At 42.7% G+C, this 23,588-nt stretch overlaps 1 protein-coding gene across 5 annotated transcripts in view; it reads left to right on the forward strand.

Annotated features, from left to right (window-relative positions):
* Positions 1-6,367: 6,367 nt before the first annotated feature.
* usp28 (ubiquitin specific peptidase 28) overlaps positions 6,368-23,588 on the forward strand; it is a 122,445-nt gene continuing 105,224 nt past the window's right edge. For 4 of the 5 annotated variants that reach the window (XM_063038308.1, XM_063038311.1, XM_063038309.1 and 1 more), the window contains exon 1: positions 6,368-6,547. In XM_063038308.1, the coding sequence (XP_062894378.1) occupies positions 6,503-6,547 (45 nt within the window). In that variant the 5' untranslated portion in view covers positions 6,368-6,502. Of the gene's footprint in view, positions 6,548-17,328; positions 17,420-23,588 lie in introns of those variants that run through there. The other variant, XM_063038310.1, reaches the window with a different exon arrangement.

The raw sequence follows: 23,588 nt of genomic DNA on the forward strand, positions 1-23,588 counted from the left end.
GGTATATATTGTTTGTATACTGTGGTATACTAAGGTCGATACTTCTGTTTATTTTGTAATATGATTGTAACTACATGGAGGGTACATCATATTCCTATTCACGTGCAGTTTTAAGTTAACTTTGTTAGCAATTAACGATGATATGTCCTGGTTACTAATCAATGGGGTTCTTCACCCTCAATAGGAATGTGTGTGTGTGAGAGAGAGAGAGAGATCAGGCTGCAAGGACTTCACATTGGACAAATAGTATAGAGCTATCATTGTGTTTTCCGGTAGGTATCACTTTGTAATATTGGCAGTTTGCTTTTCACTATTTTTGCTAATTTTTGTAAATTTGATTTTTTAATGAACATCCTTGCACTATAGTGCTAAGCAACTCCAGCCGTTTCTTTCCTTGGTTATAAACCACATATCCAACAGAGTGGTACGAATTCTGCTGAAGTCGATAGAGATCTCCCTTGTCTTGTTAACATTGAGGCAGAGGTTATTTCCCTGGCACCAGGGCTCGAGCTCTTCCACCTCCTTTCTGTAGGCCGTTACATCGTTATTGGTGATGAACCCCGCCACTGTTGTGTCATCAGCAAATTGAATGATGTAATCTCTTGGTTGTTTGCCGTAAGTCATGTGAGAGCAGAGTGTACAGCAGTGGGCCCAACACACAGCCCTCGGGGCACCTGTGTTGATGATAATGAGGAGGGGACGAGCAGTTGTGCATCCTGACAGTCTGAGGTCTGCTGATTGTTAACTTCAGCGATCACAAAAGTTCAGAAGGGAAGTGAAAACGTGAAACGAGACAGACAAATGATAAAATGACCAAGAGCCTGCAGCTGCCAGAATCTGGAGCATAAAACTAACAGCTGGAGAAACTCAGCAGTTCGAGAAAGATCTGTGGGAGGAAAGGAATTGTCTACATTTCCAGATGCAACACTGCAGCAGGGTCTCATCCTGAAATGTTGGCATTTCCTTTCTCCCCACAGATGCTACTCGACCCACTAAGCCCCTCCAGCAGTTTGCTTTTTAATGCAAAAATTAAACTGCCAGCAAAGATAAATCTGAATTGAAAAATATTCTCTCTGGGTGTGAAAAGAAAAAGAACTATAAGAGTTGGGGTACAGATGGTCAGAAGCAGAGAACATGACTTTGGTTTCTAAATGAATAATTTATATTAGTCTTCACCATGGAAGAAAATGCATTTGGAAGCTTGGTATAAAAAATAAGTTGCAGGACTGTGTGGTGAACTGCTACACTAGATGGCTTTTACTCGGAACTGGTACAAACATGCGGAATGCTCTTTCATTCTGCAATTTTGTTGTAGCTAGTCCTCAGCCAGCTTCTCGAAACAGCAGACTGAAGATAAAATTGCAGGTGCTTTCTACAAATAAAAACAGAAAATACTGGAAGAACTCAGTGGGTGTGGAAAGAAAAGAAAACATGCAGTGGCCCAGTACATATGCCCAGAGACTGCTATTCATTTCCCCTCAGCCTAAAGAATAACTTTTCACTGCTATTGCAACCAGAAGATACCGGAGGAACTCAGCAGGTCAGGCAGCATCTATGAGAGGAAATAGACAGTCGATCATTCAGATTGAGATGGTCTTGACCAAAGCATCAATTGTCCATTACCTCCACATTTCCCTGTCTGATCTGCTAAGATCTTCTAGCTTCTTGTATGTTGCTCCAGATTCCAGAATCTGCAATCTCTTATGTCGCTTTCACTTCTGCTCTGTTTTCTCTGACCCAAACAAATTCAGGCTGGAGACCTTTCTTCAAAAATGTCGTGGTTTATGGCCCTTAACGACAATTGCCAACTGTTTCTTTTTGCACAAATGGTATCTAACCTACTCAGTATTTCCAGCATTTGTGTTTTGCTTTAATTTATTTTCAGTATCTGTATTTTTGAATCAGAGTCAAAATCAGGTTTAATATCACTAGCATATGTAATGAAATTTGTTGTTTTGTGACAGCAGTACATTGCGATACATGATAATAAAAACTGTAAATCACAATAAGTATATATATATAAAATAAATAAATAAGTAGTTAAAAAAAAGAGAGGGGAAAAACAGAGGAAGTGTCCAAGGGTTCAATGTCTATTCAGAAATGGGATGGCAGAGGGGAAGAAGCTGTTCCTGAAACACTGAGTGTGTGTCTTCAGGCTCCTGTACCTCCTCCCTGATGGTAGCATGTCCTGGGTGATGGTGATCCTTAAGATTCCCTGAGACATTGCTGTTTGAGAGATCTGCTGTGCCATAATACCATCAGACATAGGAGCAAATTAGGCCATTCTGCCCATCGAGTCTGGTCTGCCATTTGAGCACGTCTGAATTATTTTTGCTCTCAAATCTATTCTTCTGCCGTCTCCCCGCAACTTTAGACATCCTTACTACCCAATAACCTGTCAGCCTCCACTTTAAGTAAACCCAATGACAGCTGCCTGTGGCAATGAATTCCACAGATTCACCACCCGCTGGCTGAAGAAGTATCTCGTTATCTTTGTTCTAAGGGATGCCCTTGTATGTTTCCTGTAATGGGAGAGTCTGCGCCCTCTGTTTCTAGACTCCCCTACTACAGGAAACATCCTCTGTACATTCACTCTATCTCGACCTTTCAATACTTGAAAGGTTTCAGTAAGATCCCCAAACCCATATTGTTCTGAAATACAGTGAGTTCAGGCCCAGAATTCTCAAACACTCCTCACACATTAACCCTTTCATTCCTGGGGTCATTCTCATGAACAAAGGGCCCAAAACTGCTTACAATTCTCCAAGTGTGGTCTGATCAATGCCGTATAAAGCCTCAGCATTACGTCCTTGCTTTTATATCCCAGTTTTCTCAAAATGAATGATAACATTGCTTTTGCCTTTGTTAACACTCAAAACTGCAAGTTAACCTTTAGGAAATACTGTACTAGGACTCCCAAATCCCATTGCACCTCTGATTTCTGAATTTACTCCCCATTTACATAGTCATAGTCATAGTCATACTTTATTGATCCCGGGGGAAATTGGTTTTTGTTACAGTTGCACCATAAATAATTAAATAGTAATAAAACCATAAATAATTAAATAGTAATATGTAAATTATGCCAGGAAATACGTCCAGGACCAGCCTATTGGCTCAGGGTGTCTGACTCTCCAAGGGAGGAGTTGTAAAGTTTGATGGCCACAGGCAGGAATGACTTCCTATGATGCTCTGTGTTGCATCTCGGTGGAATGAGTCTCTGGCTGAATGTATTCCTGTGCCCAACCAGTACATTGTGTGATGTCCTCCTTTTTTAAAGAAAGGGGCTTCCCTTCCTCCACCATCAACTCTGCTCTCAAACGCATCTCCCCCATTTCACGCACACCCTGCTCTCACTCCATCCTCCCGTCACCCCACTAGGAATAGAGTCCTCACCTACCACTCCACCAGCCTCCGGGTCCAACATATTATTCTCCCTAACTTCCGCCACCTTCAACGGGATCCCACCACTAAGCACATCTTTCCCTCCCCCCTCTCTCTGCTTTCTGCAGTGATCGCTCCCTACGCGACTCCCTTGTCCATTCGTCCCCCAATCCCTCCCCACTGATCTCCCGCCTGGCACTTATCCTTGTAAGCGGAACAAGTGCTACACATACCCTTACACTTCCTCCCTTACCACCATTCAGGGCCCCAGACAGTCCTTCCAGGTGAGGCGACACTTCACCTGTGAGTCGGCTGGGGTGATATACTGCGTCCGGTGCTCCTGATGTGGCCTTCTATATATTGGCGAGACCCGACGCAGACTGGGAGATCGTTTCGCTGAACACCTGCGCTCTGTCCGCCAGAGAAAGCAGGATCTCCCAGTGGCCACACATTTTAATTCCACATCCCATTCCCATTCTGATATGTCTATCCACGGCCTCCTCTACTGTAAAGATGAAGCCACACTCAGGTTGGAGGAACAACACCTTATATTCCGTCTGGGTAGCCTCCAACCTGATGGCATGAACATTGACTTCTCTAACTTCTGCTAATGCCCCACCTCCCTCTCATACCCCATCTGTAATTTATTTATATACACACATTCTTTCTCTCTCTCTCTCTCCTTTTTCTCCCTCTGTCCCTCTGACTATACCCTTTGCCCATCCTCTGGGTTTTTTTCCCCCTCCCCCTTTTCCTTCTTCCTGGGCCTCCTGTCCCATGATCCTCTCGTATCCCTTTTGCCAATCAACTGTCCAGCTCTTGGCTCCATCCCTCCCCCTCCTGTTTTCTCCCATCATTTTGGATCTCCCCCTCCACCTCCCACTTTCAAATCTCTTACTCGCTCTTCCTTCCGTTAGTCCTGACGAAGGGTCTCGGCCCAAAACGTCGACTGTACCTCTTCCTAGAGATGCTGCCTGGCCCGCTGCATTCACCAGCAAATTGGATGTGTGTTGCTTGAATTTCCAGCATCTGCAGAATTCCTCGTGAGTACATTATGTAGTGGATGGGAGACATTGTCCAAGATGGCATGCAACTTGGACAGCATGCTCTTTTCAGACACCACCATCAGAGAGTCATATATTTTGTAAATATATTTACAAAATAGTCTACACCTATATGCTGTCAGCTACTCTAGTTATTGCCTTGTATTAACATCCTTTTTAAATACCAAAAGCTAACTGGAAAAAAAGTTGAAATGTATTCTGTTTTGAGGATTTTCGAGTAAATTTTTATTTGTAGAATGTACCAGTTACATTGTTTTACTATTTATCATGGTTTTCATTCCTTCCTCTACTTTCTTCTATTAAATTATTTAAAATGAACAATCATGATGATTTACAAAAGCTCATATATTCAAATTTGAAGTCCTGACTTATTGCCCTAACCTAAGTATGAACACTGTAAATAAGTTCAACTTATGCAGTCATTTTGTTTCTTCAGTGAATTTATTTAAGTTGGAAGATAAATCAGAAGTAACTTTATTTTTGTTGCCTTTATGTTTAAGCAATAAAATGTCTTTACAGTTCAAAGTTCCTAGGGAATGAAAGTCTCTAATTTTGGTCATATTGTGTAAGTTTTGATGACACAAAAGTTGGGTGTGTTGTGGATAGTGTGGAGGGCTGTCAGAGGCTACGGCGGGATATTGATAGGATGCAAAACTGGGCTGAGAAATGGCAGATGGGTTTCAACCCAGATAAGTGTGAGGTGGTTCATTTTGGTAGGCCAAATATGATGCCAGAATATAGTATTAATGGTAAGACTCTTGGCAGTGTGGAGGATCAGAGGGATCTTGGGGTCTGAGTCCATTGGACACTCAAAACTGCTATGCAGGTTGACTCTGTGGTTAAGAAGGCATATGGTGCATTGGCCTTATCAGTCACGGGATTGAGTTTAGGAGCTGAGAGGTAATGTTGCAGCTATATAGGACCCTGGTCAGACCCTACTTGGAGTACTGTGCTCAGTTCTGGTCACCCTGCTACAGGAAGGATGTGGAAACTATAGAAAGGGTGCAGAGGAGATTTACAAGGATGTTGCCTGGATTGGGAAGCATGCCTTATGAGAATAGGTTGAGTGAACTTGGCCTTTTATCCTTGGAGCGACAGAGGATGAGAGATGGCCTGATAGAGGTTTATAAGATGATGAGAGGCATTGATCATGTGGATAGTCAGTGGCTTTTTCCCAGGGCTGAAATGGTTGCCACAAGAGGACACAGTTTTAAGGTGCTTGGAAGTAGGTACAGAGGAGATGTCAGGGGTAAGTTTTTTACGCCGAGTGGTGAGTGTGTGGGATGGGCGGCCAGCAACGGTGGTGGAGGCGGATACAATAGGGTCTTTTAAGAGACTCCTGGATAGGTACATGGAGCTTAGAAAATAGAGGGATATGGGTAACCTTAGGTAATTTCTAAAGTAAGTGCATGTTCGGCACAACATTGTGGGCTGAAGGGCCTGTATTGTGCTGCGGGTTTTCTATGTTTATTTCTTTCACTGAAGTGCATGACCACACACTTCCCTAAACGATTCCCTTTGCCCATTCTCTAATCTGTCCAAGTCCTTCTGCTAACTCAGTTGTGGTTTCAGAAGTAGCTGCACATTCTCACATGGACGACCACGGTTTCAAAAAAGCGTTCTACTGCCCGTTTGATCTTTCTGGAAGGGAAATGAAAGTCTTTCCCTCCCCAAATATATAAAATCTGCTGGAAGATGGGGCAGGTAATCTCGGCAAACTGAAGCAGGTGAGAGAGATTCAATCAGTTGATCTTGCTTCACTGAATCCTACACCAGGGAAGGGGAAAGTCCGATCAGCTTCTGCTCGCTAATCGCGAGCAATCCATTTCCTTCACTTTCAAGCGGTGGCGCGCACGCACGAACGCAATGTGGCGTGCGCGGGACCGCCGGCACGAGCTGGCGGGGGGGGGGGTGGAGTGGGTCTGTGCGGCCGGTGGCGGGGGTTGTTGTTGCTGCTCCTTTCCACCTCCCTGGCATAGGCTTGGAGACTCATTTAGCACCAACTTTTATCGAAAAAAAAGTAAAATCATTTTCTTCAAGAGGAAGCTGTGATCATGACGGCGGGGGAGAGCCGGCCGGAGCAGACCGGCGAGGAAAAGGTAACAACACGCCGGCAGTAATGTTACAAAGTTTAATATCGCAGAGTTACTTTGTAATATTTTCCTCACCCGCGGTTTTCTGATCCTTTAAAGCCAAGTTAATGTTTCTCCTGCAACTTCTCGAAGTTCACCTGTGATCCTGCTGATCTTTGTCCGAACCTGCATTGTAAATGGCCACATGGCGTGTTTGCTTTTTAAAATAGTAATTGATTTTTTTTGTTTGCTTAAATGCTGTTTTTTTTTGAAATAGTTGTCCCCGTGTTTGCGGGGTTGGGGAGGGAAATGGGCTGCAGACGTTGTTGTGATTGGTGTATGGTGTGACTGCAGCCTTTGATTTAAAAAGTCTGCCGTTGGCATAAGATACAGAAGATGGTCATTCAACCTGTCTAAACTGCCTGTAACCCGCTTAAAATGCTGGCGTAGTAGGTCAGGTAGTATCGGCAGGCCGCCTTATTTCTATTCAGAACTGAAAAGTTGATTCTGGAGTAAGTGATACCTCCTGCTGATCTGCTGTGCCTCTCAGTAAAATAACTGATTTTATGCTACCACTTTGTACTAAACGCGGGTCACTAGAGTTGTGAGGCAGCTGCTCTTTTTTATTTAAGTATAGGTATACTTAAAGCGGAGATTTATAAGGGCGTCAAGGGTTACAGGGACAAGGCAGGAGAATGGGAGTGAGTGAGATAATAAATCAGCCATAATTGAATGGCGGAGAAGACTTGTTGGGCCGAATGGCCTAATTCTGCTTCTTTGTTCTATGGTCTTATTAGCTCATGGGTGCCACTGTGGTAGGGTAGGAAATGTGACATTGGATTTATGTATAGAAATTCCCAAAGACAGCTAGCTGCGTGGTTATGACAAGCAGTCTGTTTTCAGTTGTGTTGGTTGTGAGAAAAGTATTGGACAGGAGAGCAGGATAACTTGTCTACTCTTCTTTGAAATAATGTGGTGAGATCTTCTGTGTCCTCCTGAGTATTTGGATGGGATTTATTTTAACATTTCATTCACAAAGTGACTTTGCCAATACTATGGCACTCCTTTGGTATAACATTAGACTGTTAGCCTTGGCATATACATCTCTTGAGACTTAAATCCATGACCTAGGGAAAAACTTATGGGTGCTTGTAGATGTGGAGGTGTATAGATCTGATGGTTAGGCAAAAACGTTTTCTTCGAGCAGGGAGAGTCCAGAAGCAAAAGGCACACAGTTAATGTGAGTGAACAGTGTAGTGGTTAGCACAATGCTTTACTGTATGGGTGACCGGGGTTCAATTCCCACTGCTACCTGGAAGAAGTTTGTGTGTTTTCCCTGTGACCGCGTGGGTTTACTCCGGTGCTTTGGTTTTCTCCCACATTCCAAAGATGTGGCAGTTAGTAGGTTAATTGGTCATTGTAAATTGTCCTGTGATTAGGCTCGGGTTAAATAGATGGGTTGTTGGGAGGTGTGGCTTGAAGGGTCTTATGGACCTATTCTATGCTGTATCTCAATAAGTAAATACATTTAAAGGTAGATCTGAGGGATTAGTTTTCATGCTGAGGGTGGGGAATATCTGGAATGAGCTGCTAGCCGAGGTGTTGGAGGCAATGTTTACAATGTTTAAAAGAGCATTTGGACATGTAGTTGAATAGGAAAGGCGTGGAGGGATATGGGCCTAGTGCGGACAAATGAGATTGGCATAGTGGGTATCACGGTTGGCATGGATGCGTGGGCTCATGGGGCCCATTTCTGTGCTGTACGATTCTATGAACTTGGAGAGACAAATTTCCTGTGAGCTCTGATTCTAGCCAGCACATTCTGTTCCAGGTCCTGAGCTAGCGAGCGAGACTAAAGGTCATATGCTCTTGGTCCTTGTCTTATGACAGCAGCTGAAGAACCCTTCAGACTTTGGAACAGTGGATCAGAGTTAGATTTGGCAGCTCTACCATGTTGCCTCTGAGTTTTGGATACCCTGGGAAATTTCCTCTCATCTCATGCTGAAAGTAATATCACTGGCACTCCTCGTCTCTGGCGTCTCTCAGCTTTATTCCAGCAGTGCTTCTGAGCAGGAGCAGTGAAAACTGAAAAGAGATCTGTGCTAGGTGTAGACCTCTGTCATACACTCAGTTGTCACTTTATTAGTTGCAGCTGCTTATTAAAGCAAATATCTAATCAGCCAATCACATAGCAACGGCTCATTGCATAAAAGCATGCAGACATGGTCAAGAGGTTCAACTGTTGTTTAGACCAAACATCAGAATGGGGAAGAAATGTGATCTGAGTGACTTTGACTGTGGAATGATTGTTGGTGCCAGAGGGGGTGGTTTGAGTATCTCAAAAACTGCTGATCTCCTGGGATTTTCACATACCACAGTCTCAGAATTTACAGAGAATGTTGTGAAAAACAAAAAAAAACAGTGAGCAGCAGTTCTGCGGGCAAAACATCTTGTTAATGATAGAGGTTAGAGGAGAATGGCCAGACTGGTTCAAGCTGACAGGAAGGCAATGTACAGGTTTCCCTGCTAACCAAAGGCAGAGCGTTCCTATGAAATGGTTCATAAGCTGGAATGTTGTAAAGTGAATAAGCAATTAACATTTATTAATAAGGGAAAAAATTTTGAGCGTCCCCAGACCCAAAAAAAAACCTACAAAATCATGCCAAATAACACATAAAACCTAAAATAACAGTAACACATAGTAAAAGTAGGAATGATGATAAATACACAGCCTATATAAAGTAGAAATACTTTTCTGCAGCACTGTCTAGCGTAGCGAAAATCTCGCGGAAGCGCTCTCGGCAGAAACACTCTCTCCAGTAACCTTTAAGCTATGAAGCTGCCAAATCATACCAAATAACACAAAAATACACAGCCTATATAAAATAGAAATAATGTATGTACAGTGTAGCTTCACTTACTGGAATCGGGAAGACTCCAATAAATTGCAGTTTCGTCACGGTTAAACATTTGCTTGTACGAATAACTATCTGACGCAATCGGCAATCACCTCTGATCTGGGCTGACATTTACGTGCCGGGTGGCACCTAATTAATTAGTTTGTTTATTTCAGCTTTTTTCTTAAAGATGTGCTGGGTGTGTTCCACCTACCGCTGCACCACTGCATTCTTTGCGGCAATGTATCGGTTCGCAGCCTGGAGGTTGGGGACCATTGCTTAAACTATGAAGCTGCCCTCGTCTCAGAAACCGATCAAACCACCCATGACTACCTTTAACTTCCACTTTCACAACATCTTCATCACCATCGTCTAGTGCTTTCTGTTTCAGCTTATTGAAAAGACTGATTTCTCCTTAATTATAAGAAAACTTAACAGAACACCACACTTTGTACACCCATCAATCCACTCAAGCAATAGATTTTTCATTTTATCCATTATTGGATGCTGACTAAGAGAGACCACTTTGCTACGAGCAGAACCAACAGTAACATCGGCAGCTTTCAAAATTCTTTCTCTCTGCATATAAATAGTGCGAATGGTGGACGCAGGCAAGTGGCAAGCATGGACAATGTCCTTACTTCGTTCACCACAATTGAAACGCTTAATTATGTCTAGTTTTACGCTAAATGTAACACCCATACGAGCTCTTTTAGGCTTTTCCAATACCTCAGAACTCATCTTGCTAACGGATGCACAAAATAAATCGAGATAAAGCACGGTTTAAGCAATGTCGGCTAGAATGCTGTTCCGGGGGAGGAGCTTGGCTGTTCGGGCGCACGCTGCCTTTTTTCGTTACAGTGAAAACACCTGTTAGCGAAAACAGGTAACTAATGTAGGTCTTTCATAACAGCGAGGTGTCGTAAAGCGAACGTTTGGAAAATGGGGGCCACCTGTAATTCAAATAATCACTCGTGCAGAAGAGCATCTCTGAATGCATAATCACGTTGAACCTTGAAGTGGATGGGCTACAGCAGCAGAAGACCATGAAGGTACAATCAGTGGCCACTTTATTTGGCACAGGAGGTGCCCAACAAAGTGTCCGCTGAGTGTACGTGGCCTTGAGAGGGATAGAATGTATCCATGATTTCTCATTGATTCCCCATTCCTCATCTCCAGTGAACTTTGGATTGCACATAGCAATTTGAATGCAGACTCTCCCAAACTGGAGAGGCATACGGCATGCTAGAAATGTATAAAACAGCAGCTAGGCCACAGCTAGATTACTCCATCCAGCTCTTCTCACCACACTTCAGGAAGGATGTGATGGCACTAGTGAGGGTGCAGGGATTAATTGTAATGTTACCAGGGTTGAAGAAATTTAGTTGTATGGGAACATTTGTTGGGGTGATATTTTCTTTAGAGCAGTTTTAATAAAAGAATATAAAATGATGAGAGGCCTGGTTCAGGTAAGTAAGAATGTAGAACAGTACAGCACAGTCCAAAACCCTTTGGTTGATGTTGGATCAACGAATGTAAACCTACACCATGAACAATCTAACCTTTCCCTCCTACACAACCCATAACTCTCCATTTTTTCTTACCTGTGCCTATCTAAGTCTTTTCAAGCTCCCTATTGTATCGATCTCTACCACCACCTCTGGCAGTGCTTTCCAGGCACCTACCACTGTGTGTGTGTGTGTGTGTAAAAAAAACTGCATCTGACATCTCCCCTTAACTTTCCTCCATTCACCTTAAGAGAGGATGTCCTCTGGTATTGGCCATTGACACCCTGGGTAAAAGGTACTGGTTGCCTACTCTGTGCCTCTCATAGTCTTATCTACCTCTATCAAGTCGCATCTTATCCTCCATCACACCAAAGGAAAAAACCCTAGTTTGCTCATAAAACGTGTTCTCAAATTCAGGCAAAGTACTGATACATTTCCTCTGCATACTCTCTAAAGCTTCCACATCTTTAATATATTGAGGTGGCCGACACTGAACACAATACTTTATGTTTGACTAATCGAAGTTTTATAGAACTGCTCTTGAACTCAATCCCCTGGCTAATGAAGGTCAACACACTATACACCTTAACCACTCTATCAACTCACACTATACACCTTCTTAACCACTCTATCAGCTGCATTGGATTCAGACCCCAAGATCTCTCTGTTACTCCACACTGCTATTGACTTTGAACTCTGCCTTTAAATTCAACCTTCCAAAGTGCATCTTGTCACACTTTTCTGGATTGAACTCCATCTGCCACTTCTCAGCCCAACTCTGTATCCTGCCTATATCTCATTGTAACCTATGACAACCTTCCAAATTGTCTGCAGCATCACCGACCTTTGTGTCATCTTCAAACTGACTAAACCACACCTCCACTTTTTCATCCCAAGTCATTTATAAAAATCATAAAGAGCAGGAGTTCCAGAATTGATCCGTGAGGAACACCACTAATCACCAATGCCCAGGCAGAGTACTACTAATCTACTACTGGATTTCCTTTGTGAAGGTGTCAGAACTGCAAGGCATAGATTTTAAAGTAACATGTTTAGAAGGCATTTGAAGGAAATAAAGTACTTTTATTTTTACCTCAAGAATGGAATCCATTCCTGGGAAGATGGTGGAGGCAGAAAGTGATCACATTTGATTCTCACTAAGATCCCTTAACCCATTAGGGATTACAATCAGTGAGGCAAGGGAAGGTATGGCTCTTTTGTCAGACATGGATTTAACGAGTGAATAATTTCCTGATATATCATAAATGTCCGTGATTCTGGCAATGGGATGTCGCTTCACCAACCACTTGACTATATGTAACACAGAATTGGTTTCAAGCTATAGTTTGCTTGAGATAACAAAGAAAACCAACTTTTTTTTCAAAGTGGGGTAAGAAGACATTTCAGAAACCAAATCGTATTAACTGCACAGCAATTCATCTCATGATGTTGTTTCAGAGGCCTCTTGACAGCGAGCTACAGCAAAAGCCCTTTGAAGGCGGTCATGGCCTTTCACGCTATTTTTTGGTTTGTGTATCTTGTCCACAAGGTCATCCAAAAACTGATATGGCTGGGGGAACTACTGGTCAGTCACATTTTTCTAAGTTAAATTGAAGTATGATGACATGTTGCTGACTGTTATCTATTAATGGCTTCTTGTTTGGTTAACTCTCATACCCTGGAATTATGCAGTTGCCTTTGTAAAGTGGCTCCATAATATCGACAACTGTGTCAGTTTTGAGCAGTTCTAACATAACAACAACTTGGATTGTTATAACACCCTTTAACCTCGATTGCAACTTAACTAAGGAGCATGAGTCTTCTCTCAATGTCAAGGTTTCCCAGCCTTGAGTCCACAGACCCTTTGGTTAATGGTATTGGTCCATGGCATAAAAAAGGTTGTGAACCCCTAGACTATATCATGGCTGAGAAAATGTTGCAAGCAACATCGTCATCACTTTTAATTATTTGCTTGCCCACAATAATAATACAGCTGTTCCCTTAATTATTTTTGTCTTTCCTGTTGTTGGTCTGCTTTCAGTCCCATATAGAAGGCCAGCTCATGTCCAGATTTGGGAGCTCTTCCGATTTCTGCTCAAGGCATCCATTTGTGAAAGAGAAGTATCTTATCCAAGAAATACTCGGTTCCTGATAGATAACCGACTGGTCAGCTTTCCCTTTAGCAGCCATCCCAGACACCTTCCACCCTCTGTGTGGAAAGCCATTCCCCTTCTCACCTTAAACTTATTCTAGTTAGTATTTGAGAATTTTCTGTTTTTATCTATACGTCTCATAATTTTGTAAACTATCAGTTCTCTCCTTAGCCTCTGATGCTCGTGAGAGAACAACCCAAGTTTGCCCAACTCCTCGTCATAGCTTATACACTTGAATCCAGGCAGCACCCTGGGAAACCCTTCTTAAAACCTCCACAATGCGCAAAAGCAGGAGTCGACCCTGGTTGTTTTTGACTGTGTAGAGTTCGCAAGTTTTCCCTGTGGCCTAAAGTGTTTTCTTCACGTGCTCTTGTTTCCTCCTGTGTAATAAGAAGTGCAGGTTGGTAGGTTAATTGCCTCTGGTGTGTAGGTGAGTGATACAATCTGAGGGAAGTTGATGAGAATCTGGGATTAATGTAGGTGCAAGGGGATGGATCTTCCATGACCTGGATCAACACATTGACGTCGTGTGGAGGCTTGTGTGCTTCAAGGACTCCATCAGGCGATGCCAACTCAGGGTCACCCATTTTGGAGTGGCTGTGGACAAAGATCAATCCAACCCTGGCCCCCGAGTGGACAGACTTGCATCTGCCCCTCCCAGGCCTCACTTCAATTAGAAGTGTGAATGCCATATGAAACATCAACAACAAAGGGGTAGGTGAAGATCACTGTAGAGGTCTTGTTTGTGTGTCTGAGTCTGGTGGAAAAGCCAAGGTATTCTTCAGTTGTATTTAGTGTATGCGGCTCTGGTTCCCTGTTTACAGGAAGGATGTGGAGGTTTTGGAAAGGTTTCTTAGGGTGCTGCCCAGATTCAAGGGTATGAGGAGAAGTTGGACAAACTTTGCTTGTTTTCTCTGGAGCATTGAGGCTGTGGGGAGATCTGATAGAGGTTTATAAAATTATAAGAGGCTTAGATAGAGGAGACAGCCACATATCTTTTTCCCAGGGTAGAAATCTCTAATATTGGAGGGAATAGTTTTAAGGGGAGAAGGGCAAAGTTTTTCCATGCAGAGTGGTAGGTGCCTGGAACAATTTCCAAGGGGAGTGCTGGAAAGAAATGCACCAGATAGACACCATAGATATGGATCATGTACAGGCAGGAAATAGCATAATTCGACATTGTGTTCAGTGCAGACATCATGGCCGAAAAGACCTGGTCCTGTGCTGCAGTGTTCCTTGTCCTAAGTCTGATTATAATTTGTTTCAAAGTGAATCTGATTCAAAGGTTCAGAGACAGAATGTTACAACCCAGTTATGGATCTTTCAGCTCAAGTAGGCCCACTTTTACTTACTCTATACAAGCTCTGTCATGTTAGAATTCACGGGAAGAGAGAGTGTTATGCAGTGACTTGATGATACCATGGAGTATGATCACAAGACAGTAATTTGACCAAGAGCTTGGATGAAATAACTGCAGAGACTGGAATTTGAGTCATCAACAATGCACTATGCTTTATTGCATAATAGTAATTTCTGTAATATTAATAATGACATGTATACATAAATACTAATTTCTGGATGAAATTGACCAAGACAATATTACTATAAATACAGAAGAACATCTGGCGAATAAGTATAATCTTCTATGATCTTTGCCAAACTCTATATGTGACTACAATTAGCTTTTACTTTGTAATAGTTTGAACATGATTAACATTTTGGGACATTATCAAGTACTTGTTATGACTTGTAATACTAGAGTACACCTTTACAACTGATATTCATTATTATTATTATTATTATTATTAGTGTTGGTAACTGATCAAAACATAAATATATGTAGTCTCATCTGGTCCATCGAGACCACCTCTTTAGTCAAAAAAGGCATAGCAGTGCCTCCACTTCCTAAGGAGATTGAGATGAATGAGGCTCCCCCATCCCCCATTCTAACCCAGTTTTTACAGGAGCACCGTCGTGTGTCCTAACCGTTTGGTATGGAAATTGCAAGGCATCTGACTTCAAGTCCCTACAAAGGATTATGAGGACTGCTAAGAGGATCATTGGGGTCTCTGTTCCATCCATCTGAGATATTTACTACGTGCGCTTTGTACACAGGGCCCTTAGCATTATCAGTGATCCTTTCCATCTGTCTAACAATCTCTTTGACTCCCTACCATCTGGCAGGAGATACCATAGCATTAGAGCAAGGACTGTTAGGATAAGAAACAGTTTCTTTGTCCAGGCCGTAAGACTACTGAACTCCCTGCCACCACCCAGGTGTCAGCACATATGTAGTGCCAGTAGCGTTATACTGTTTATTTTTTAACTTGTGCCATAAATGCACCTTATGCTAAATGTCAAACTTCTAACAAATAATAATTTATTATTTGTTAATTTATTTGTGGTAATATTGTTTTGTGTTGTGTGTGAGTTATATGTACTGTGTTGTGCACCTTGGTCATTGTTTCATTTGGTGGTATACATGATTCCAGTTGAAGGACAATGAACTTGATGTGGTGAGAGTTTTGGAGAACATACGGATGAAGTCATTTGCTTCTTAAAGACATGTTACATGCATACATGTTCTACTGCCTGCAAAATGTCACCTCACTCCAGGGTAGTTTCTTGTGGCTGCATTAGTGTCTTGAATTATTCACATACTGAGTTCCTAAAAATATCCATAGTAATGTTCATGGAGGTAGGTAATTTTGTTTTGGAGCACATTTTTACTGTATCAACTGCACATTTACTGCACATTTTTACTGTATATACTTGAGTATACTTAGTGATGAATAGATTTCAATTAATTAACCTACATGTCCTGCCTCAAGCAGAGATTTTTGAGCTTGTGTGACAAAGGTTAGGAGAATGAAAAGATTATTACACTGCCTTGTCTGTCACAAAGGGTTATTGGCTGGAAGTCAGATGTTAAAAGTCAAAGAATCACTGACACATTAAAAAAAATTAGTGCCTCCTGTAGAATCTAAAACCAGTAGCAAGCTTGCCCAAGATAGATGTGAGCTGCCCAAATGACTGAGTTGGTAGATGCACTGTCATGTCTTTGTACTGCTGGAAGTAGCAGTGAGGTTGTCACAATCACAAAGCAATTTTGCTTTACCTAGATAATAGTCATCAAGGAAATTCTCTTGAGTAAGATCGTGTAGAGCCTGTGGAAACAATTGTGAGATGTTGCTTTCCTTAGAAGAAATGGAGAGATCTTTTCCACTGAAGATGAGTGAGACTAGAACTAGAAGTCGTAGGTTTAACCAATTTCCCCCTGGGATCAATAAAGTATGCCTATGACTAGGTTAAGAGTGAAAGGTGAAATACGAGGGGTGATTGATAAGTTTGTGGCCTAAGGTAGAAGGAGTCAATTTTAGAAAACCTAGCACATTTATTTTTCAACATAGTCCCCTCCTACATTTACACACTTAGTCCAGCAGTCGTGGCGCATACAGATCTTGGAGCTCCAGAAAGTGTCCACAACAGGGATGTTTGATAAGTTCGTGGCCTAAGGTAGAAAGAGATGAGTTATTAACTTCAAACTTTCTGCATAATCACTCAAAGAGTTGACCTGCATATGCGTGTAACGAGAGCTGTATAACTCATCTCCTTCTACCCTAGGCCACAAACTTATCAATCACCCACCTTTGGACACTTTCTGGAGGTCCAAGATCCGTATGCTCCACGACCGCTGGACTAAGTGTGTAAATGTAGGAGGGGACTATATTGAAAAATAAATGTGCTAGTTTTTCTAAAATTGACGCCTACTGTGGGCCACGAACTTATCAATCACCCCTTGCATTTAAGGAGAAGCTGAAGGGGATCTTTTTCACTCAGGGTGGTGACAGTGTGGAATAAACTGCCAATGGAAGTGCTGGATGTGGGTTCAATTGCACCACTTGAGAGAAGTTTGGATAAGTACATGATGGGAGGGGTATTGTCCAAATGTGGTTGATGGGAATAGTTCAGCACAGACTCTGTGCTGAAGGATCTGTTTCAGTACTGCAGAGCTCTCTGACCCTGACTTTATAACTTTAGGAAAATGGAATTGCATTTAAAATTAATTATTGTGTTGAAGGTAAACTGTGTTTATTGCCTGATTTATCTTTGTGACAATTGACTTGGTTCTGAACAGTCATACAACCCAAACTTGTAACTCCACATCTTTTTGACATCGTAGTCATAGAGTGCATAGACAGACTTTTGTTTTCTTTTTGTCTTGACAGTTTTTCTATTCTAATGCAACCCCCTTCCACCCATTGGCGTTTAACTTGTCAGCATGATCCATTCTGTCATGACAACAATGTTTTCCTTTGACACCGTGCTTTGGAAATGAAGGTAGGGGATTCCCAGAAATATGCTTGTAAGGGATTTCAAGCAGTCTGCAGGTATTTGCAGGAGGCTAGTAGGAATGTCTTAATCCTTTCAGATGTATTTTATGTGTAATTTGTTTTAAAGCTATTGAAGATCATAATTACACTTTTGAAGCAGATTAATTATGGACTTGTTATTAGACTATTGAATGGACCCTATTGTATGATACAATGGACCCTAAACCTCACAATCTATCTCGTTATGATTTTGTACTTGCAATGCACTTTCTCTGTAGTTTTTACACTTAATTTTGCATTGTTGTTCTACTGTGCAATGCACTGTGTAATGATTTATCTGTATGAACAGTATGCAAAGCATGCTTTTCAATCTATCTTGGTACATGTGACATATCAGAATCACTGGCATGTGTTGTGGCAGCAGTGCATTATAATACATAATAAAAACTGTAAATTACAGTAAATGTTCTTGAAGAAGCTGTTCCTGAATCGTGTGTGTGTGCCTTCAGGCTCCTGTACCTTCTCCCTGATGGTAGCAATGAGAAGAGGGCATGTCCTGGGTGATGGGGGTTCTTAAGGATGAATACCACCTTTTTGAGGCATCGTTCATTGAAGGTGTCCTGGATGCTGAGGAGGCTAGTGCCCATGATGGAGCTGATTGAGTTCACAACTTTCTGCAGCTTATTTTGATCCTGTGCAGTAGCCCCCCTCCTATACCAGATGGTGATGCAGCCAGTTAGAATGCTCTCCATGGTACATTTGTAGAAATTTGCGAGTGTCTATGGTGTCATAGTAATTCTTCTCAAACTCCTAATGAAATATAGCTGCTGTCGTGCCTTCTTTGTAGCTGTATCGATATGCTGGGCCCTGGACAGGCCATCAGAGATGTTGACACCCAGGAATTTGAAACTGCTCACCCTTTCCACTGCTGATGGATACTTGGAGCTTAGAAAAATAGAGGGCTATGGGCAAGTCTAGGTAGTTCTAAGGTAAGGACATGTTTGGCACAGCATTGTGGGCTGAAGGGCCTGTATTGTGCTTTAGGTTTTCTATGTTTCTATGATCTAGTGCTACTGGGCAATAGTCACTGAGGCAGGTTACCATGTTCTTCTTGGGCACTGGTATAATTGAAGCCTGCTTGAAGTAGGTGGGTTCCTCAGACTGCTTCAAGGCATGCTCCCCAATTTGCATACTGGAGCAACAGGTCCACAGCTCTTCACTCAAGCCAGAACATCTGGACAGAAAAGATGCATACATCAGGATGCTCTTTATTGACTACAACTTCGCATTCAATACAACATCCCCTCGGTGAGAGGTTAAAAATGTCAGTAAACACTCCAGCCAGTTGATCAGCACAGGTCTTTAGTACTTGGCCAGGTACTTTTCGTGGGTTCACCCTCCTAAAGGCTGCTTGCACGTCAGCTGTAGAGACTGAAATCACAGGTTCATCGGGTGCTATGGGAGACTGTGACGATACCTGCATGTATTGAAGGTCAAAACAAGCATAGAAGGCATTGAGCTCATTTGGAAGCGAAGTCCTATGTCACTTGATTTTACTTTATAAGAGGAGTTGGCATTCAAACCCTGTCACACCTGTCGAGCGTCCTTTGTTGATTCAAGTTTAGTGTGGGATTGCCACTTTGCCAGTGAGATGGCCTTCCAGAGATTGCAGCTGAACCTCATGTAACTTTCTTGGTTATCAGACTTGAGTGCCTCTGATCTGGCCCTCAGCAGATTGAGGATCTCATGGTTCATCCAGGACTTCTGACTGGGGAAGACTGAATGGTTTTGTGGGGACACGCTCATCTACAACTGTTTTTATAAAGTCCGTGACAAGCATGGTGTTTTCATTCCGATCCACAGATGAGTCCTTGAACACAGACCAGTCCACCAACTCAAAGCAATCCTGTAGCTGCTCCTCAAACTCCCGCGACCACCTCTTTGTTGTCCTAACCTCTGGAGCTTTGCTCTTTAGCCTCTGCCGGTACGCAGGTGGAAGGACAGTCAAGAGATCAGATTTACCGTGATGCAGTCTGGGCATGGAGCGGTAGGCATCCCTTATCTTAGTATAACAATGGTTTTGTGTGTTGGGACCTCTGATGCTATAGGTTATATGCTGATGGTAATTGCGCAGGTTTTCTTCATACAAGCCTGGTTGAAGTCCCTGACTATGATTTGAACTGCATTGGGATGGACTGTTTCTTGTTTGGAGACAGCATCATTCGGTGTCTCAAGTGCTTGATTATAGTCGGCCTACATTATGGAGGAGAACTCTCTAGGTAAATTAAACAGACAGCATGTGATCATCAGATGTTCAAGGTTGGGGATGTTTCAAGGTTGACAAAACTGCCATATTGGAACACAGCCGAGAGTTTATCATAAACCACACACCTTTACCTTTCACCTCTTCCAAATCAGTGGTTCAGTCCATTCTGTGAATCGAGAAGCCTTTGGATCTAATCACTAAATCTTATGTGCTGGGAGTAATCTATGTCTCGATTACACATAGAACACAACAATCCTGCCGAAGGGTTTCAGCCCAAAACGTCGACTGTACTCTTTTCCATAGATACTGCCTGACCTGCTGAGTTCCTCCAGCATTTTGTGTGTGTTGCTTGAATCTCTCATTTCCCCTCTGTTACAACAATCTTGCCCTCAGGTCCTCAATTTTGTTCTGCAGCAACTGCACATTTGCTAACAAGATGCTTGGCTAGTGGAGGGGAGGGGGTCTCATTTCCCTGTGCTTCAGCCTGGCTTGGAGTGCTTCCCCCATTTGCCCCCCCAGCTTCGCTTCCAGCCGTGGTGATGAACCTTTGTCCACCTAAAGTTGCAGTAACACACATAAAAATTGCTGGTGAACACAGCAATTATATTCCTTAATTATTCCTTGTATTCCGTCTGGGTAGCCTCCAACCTGATGGCATGAACATTGACTTCTCTAACTTCCGTTAATGCCCCACCTCCCCTTCGTACCCCATCCATTATATATTTGTTATTATTACATATATATATTTTTTCTCTCTTTTTCTCCCTCTGTCCCTCTCACTATACCCCTTGCCCATCCTCTGGGCTTCCCCCTCCTCCCCCTTTTCTTTCTCCCTAGGCCTCCTGTCCCATGATCCTCTCATTTCCCTTTTGCCAATCAACTTTCCAGCTCTTGGCTCCATCCCTCCCCCTCCTGTCTTCTCCTATCATTTTGGATCTCCTCCTCCCCCTCCCACTTTCAAATCTCTTACTAACTCTTCTTTCAGTCAGTCCTGATGAAGGGTCTCAGCCCGAAACGTCAACTGTACCTCTTCCTAGAGATGCTGCCTGGCCTGCTGCGTTCACCAGCAATTTTTTGTGTTGCTTGAAATTCCAGCATCTGCAGATTTCCTCGTGTTTGCGTTTTTAAAGTTGCAGTACCTGCTTTCTGTAGAGTTAAGTCTGCCGAGTCCTTAAGGAGATCATGAAACCTGTAGTATGTGATGTACTTTGTATTTGATGAAGTACTTGTGGAATGTAATTGCTGTTGTACTGTGATTTCTGAACTTTCAGTTAATGAATTTCCGCTAAAAAGCCCCTGGCTCTTTGGGGTCTATGTCTTTGACTTAAGAAGCTATTATATAACGAATGATGTGCCATTCCACATCTGGGAATATATGGTATGAAAATGCTCATTATACACTTCTCCCAGTTTATTTTTTCATTTTTTGAACATTCTCCAGGAATGCTTACTCCTGTTTTCAGGTACAAGAAAAAATCTGCAGATGCTGGAAGTCCAAGCAACACACATAAAATGCTGGAGGAACTCAGAAGGTCAGGATACATCTATGGAAAAAAAAGTACAGTTGACATTTCGGGCTGAAACTCTTCAGCAGGGCTGGAGAAAAAAAAGCTGAGGAGTAGATTTAAAAGGTGGGGGAGGGGAGAGAAAAACACAAGGTGATTGGTGATACTGGGAGGGGGAGGGGTGAAGTAAAGAGCTGGGAAGTTGATTGGTGAGAGAGATACAGGGCTGGAGAAGGGGAGAGTCTGATAGGAGAGGACAGAAGGCCATGGAAGAAAGAAAAAAGGGGGAGGAACGCCAGAGGGAGGTGATGGGCAGGCAAGGAGATAAGGTGAGAGAGGGGATGGGGATTGATGAAGAGGAGGGGCCTTACTGGAAGTTCGAGAAATCAATGTTCATGCTATCAGCTTGGAGGCTCCTCTGACAGAATTTAAGGTGTTGTTATTTATTTATTTATTTATTGATTGAGATGCAGAGCAGAACAGGCCCTTCTGGCCCTTTGAGCCATGCCACCCAGCAAAGCCCTATTTAATCCGAGCCTAATCACAGCCGAGTGAAATCCTTAGACTAATTGATTGAGAAAGTTATTCCCAACTTCCATTCCATGCTGAGTTGTTTCTGGTCTCTATTCAAGGTAACCAGACAATTATGAAGGGCAATAAATAAAGATGTTGCCCCCCCCGCCCCAATTAGATGCTGACCCAGCAGAACTTACTGCAAAGTTTACTACCAGGCAGAGTGCACCCAAACAGAGCAGCACTCCTTTGTCTTCGGTCTTTCCTTTCCTAGGGAATATGGCAGAGGTTTTAAAATTATGAAGGAGTTTTACTTAATTAATGAGATACAGCACAAGAAGAGGCCCTTCTGGCACTTTGGGCCATGCTGCTCAACAATCCCCCAATTTAACCGTAACCTAATCACGGGACAATTTTCAATGACCAATTGTCCTACCAACTTGTACGTCTTTGTATTGTGGGAGGAAACCAAAGCACCCAGAGGAAACCCACGCAGTCACAGGGAGAATGTACAAACTTGCTTACAAAGGGCATCAGAATTGAACCTGGGTCGCCTGTACTGTGAAGTGTTGTGCTAACCACTATACCACTGTGCTACCCCAGTCTTTGGTGTTGTGACTTACTCTCACAATATTTTGCAAAGAGCATTACTCTGTAAGCAACACTGACTCTGTTTCATAATTATTCTAGTTTATATCCATCCCAGAACCTAGACTTCTCTCCTGCATCATTGACCCACTTCCACGGGAACCGTCGCCAGAATTATGCACAGAACTCGCACAATGCAGTATGCGTGAGTTGTGTGCTCGTGAAACAGGTATCAGGTGAATAAAACTAGAGGGCATAGATTTATGTGAAAGGGTATCAGATTTGAAGAAGATCTGAGGGCACGAGATCATGGTGAGGACCTGGATTGCATTGCTTGGTAGGGGGGAGGGGTACAGAAGCAGAGTTGCTGACGGGATTTAAGAGGTTGTCTATTGCTTGGGCATTTACAGTTGGGATTAATGTGGATGAGTGCCCATTGGTCAGTGTAAATATGGACTGAATGACCTGTTCCTGTGCTATATGACTGTAAATTTATTTATCTACTAGATATCAATTAATTTGGATTAGAAGACTGCATGAGCATTTAATTCATGCAATTGTCATTCCTTGTAATAGGCATGATGCAATAATTGATTTTGCAGCATGTTAAGGTTCAAGATCGGGAGAAGGCAGCAGAATGGGGTTGAGAGGGTTAATAAATCAGCAACGTTTGAATGGTGGAGCAGACTTAATGGGCTGAATGGCCTAATTCTGCTCCTATGTCATATGGTCTAAGATGGAACTAATTCCACACCTGGGCTTTTTATCCTGTTTATTGCTTGGACTGATGTTGAATTGAATATTATCTGTCAGAACACTACGCCTCTGTTTCCTTTGGCCAAAGCTCAGGACACGTGTCAGTGTTGAATAAAGAGTTCTTGTGTATGTGCTTTAGTTCTTGTCTGAATTGGAGGAAATTTGTAAAGGAGGCTTGTGTGGCTGCAGCTGACTAATGTAATCTGAAGCTAAGAATCTATTAGAATACTCAAGTTTTTTTTAAACCCCCTTTCATCATTTAGACCAATCTAATCATGTATTAATAGGCAGTATAGATTCTGTAATACTTTACTAAAGTGTGGTACTTTCAGGTGAGGGCTTAAATATCGACAATCACTTGGCTATTCCAAGCTTCATTTCTGAAAGGGATGGATCCCAGATGTAACTACCATCCAGAGCTGTGTATATACCATCCCACCCATGTGCAGCTGCATATTCCTCTTCTGTTGGCGAGGGAGACGTGTGGCTGTTAGACCAACCCTTCCCTTTGTATAACTTGTAGCACCAGTTGCCTACACTCCCTTCCC

The sequence above is a fragment of the Mobula hypostoma genome, chromosome X2 (assembly GCF_963921235.1).
Source record: "Mobula hypostoma chromosome X2, sMobHyp1.1, whole genome shotgun sequence".
NCBI lineage: Eukaryota > Metazoa > Chordata > Chondrichthyes > Myliobatiformes > Myliobatidae > Mobula > Mobula hypostoma.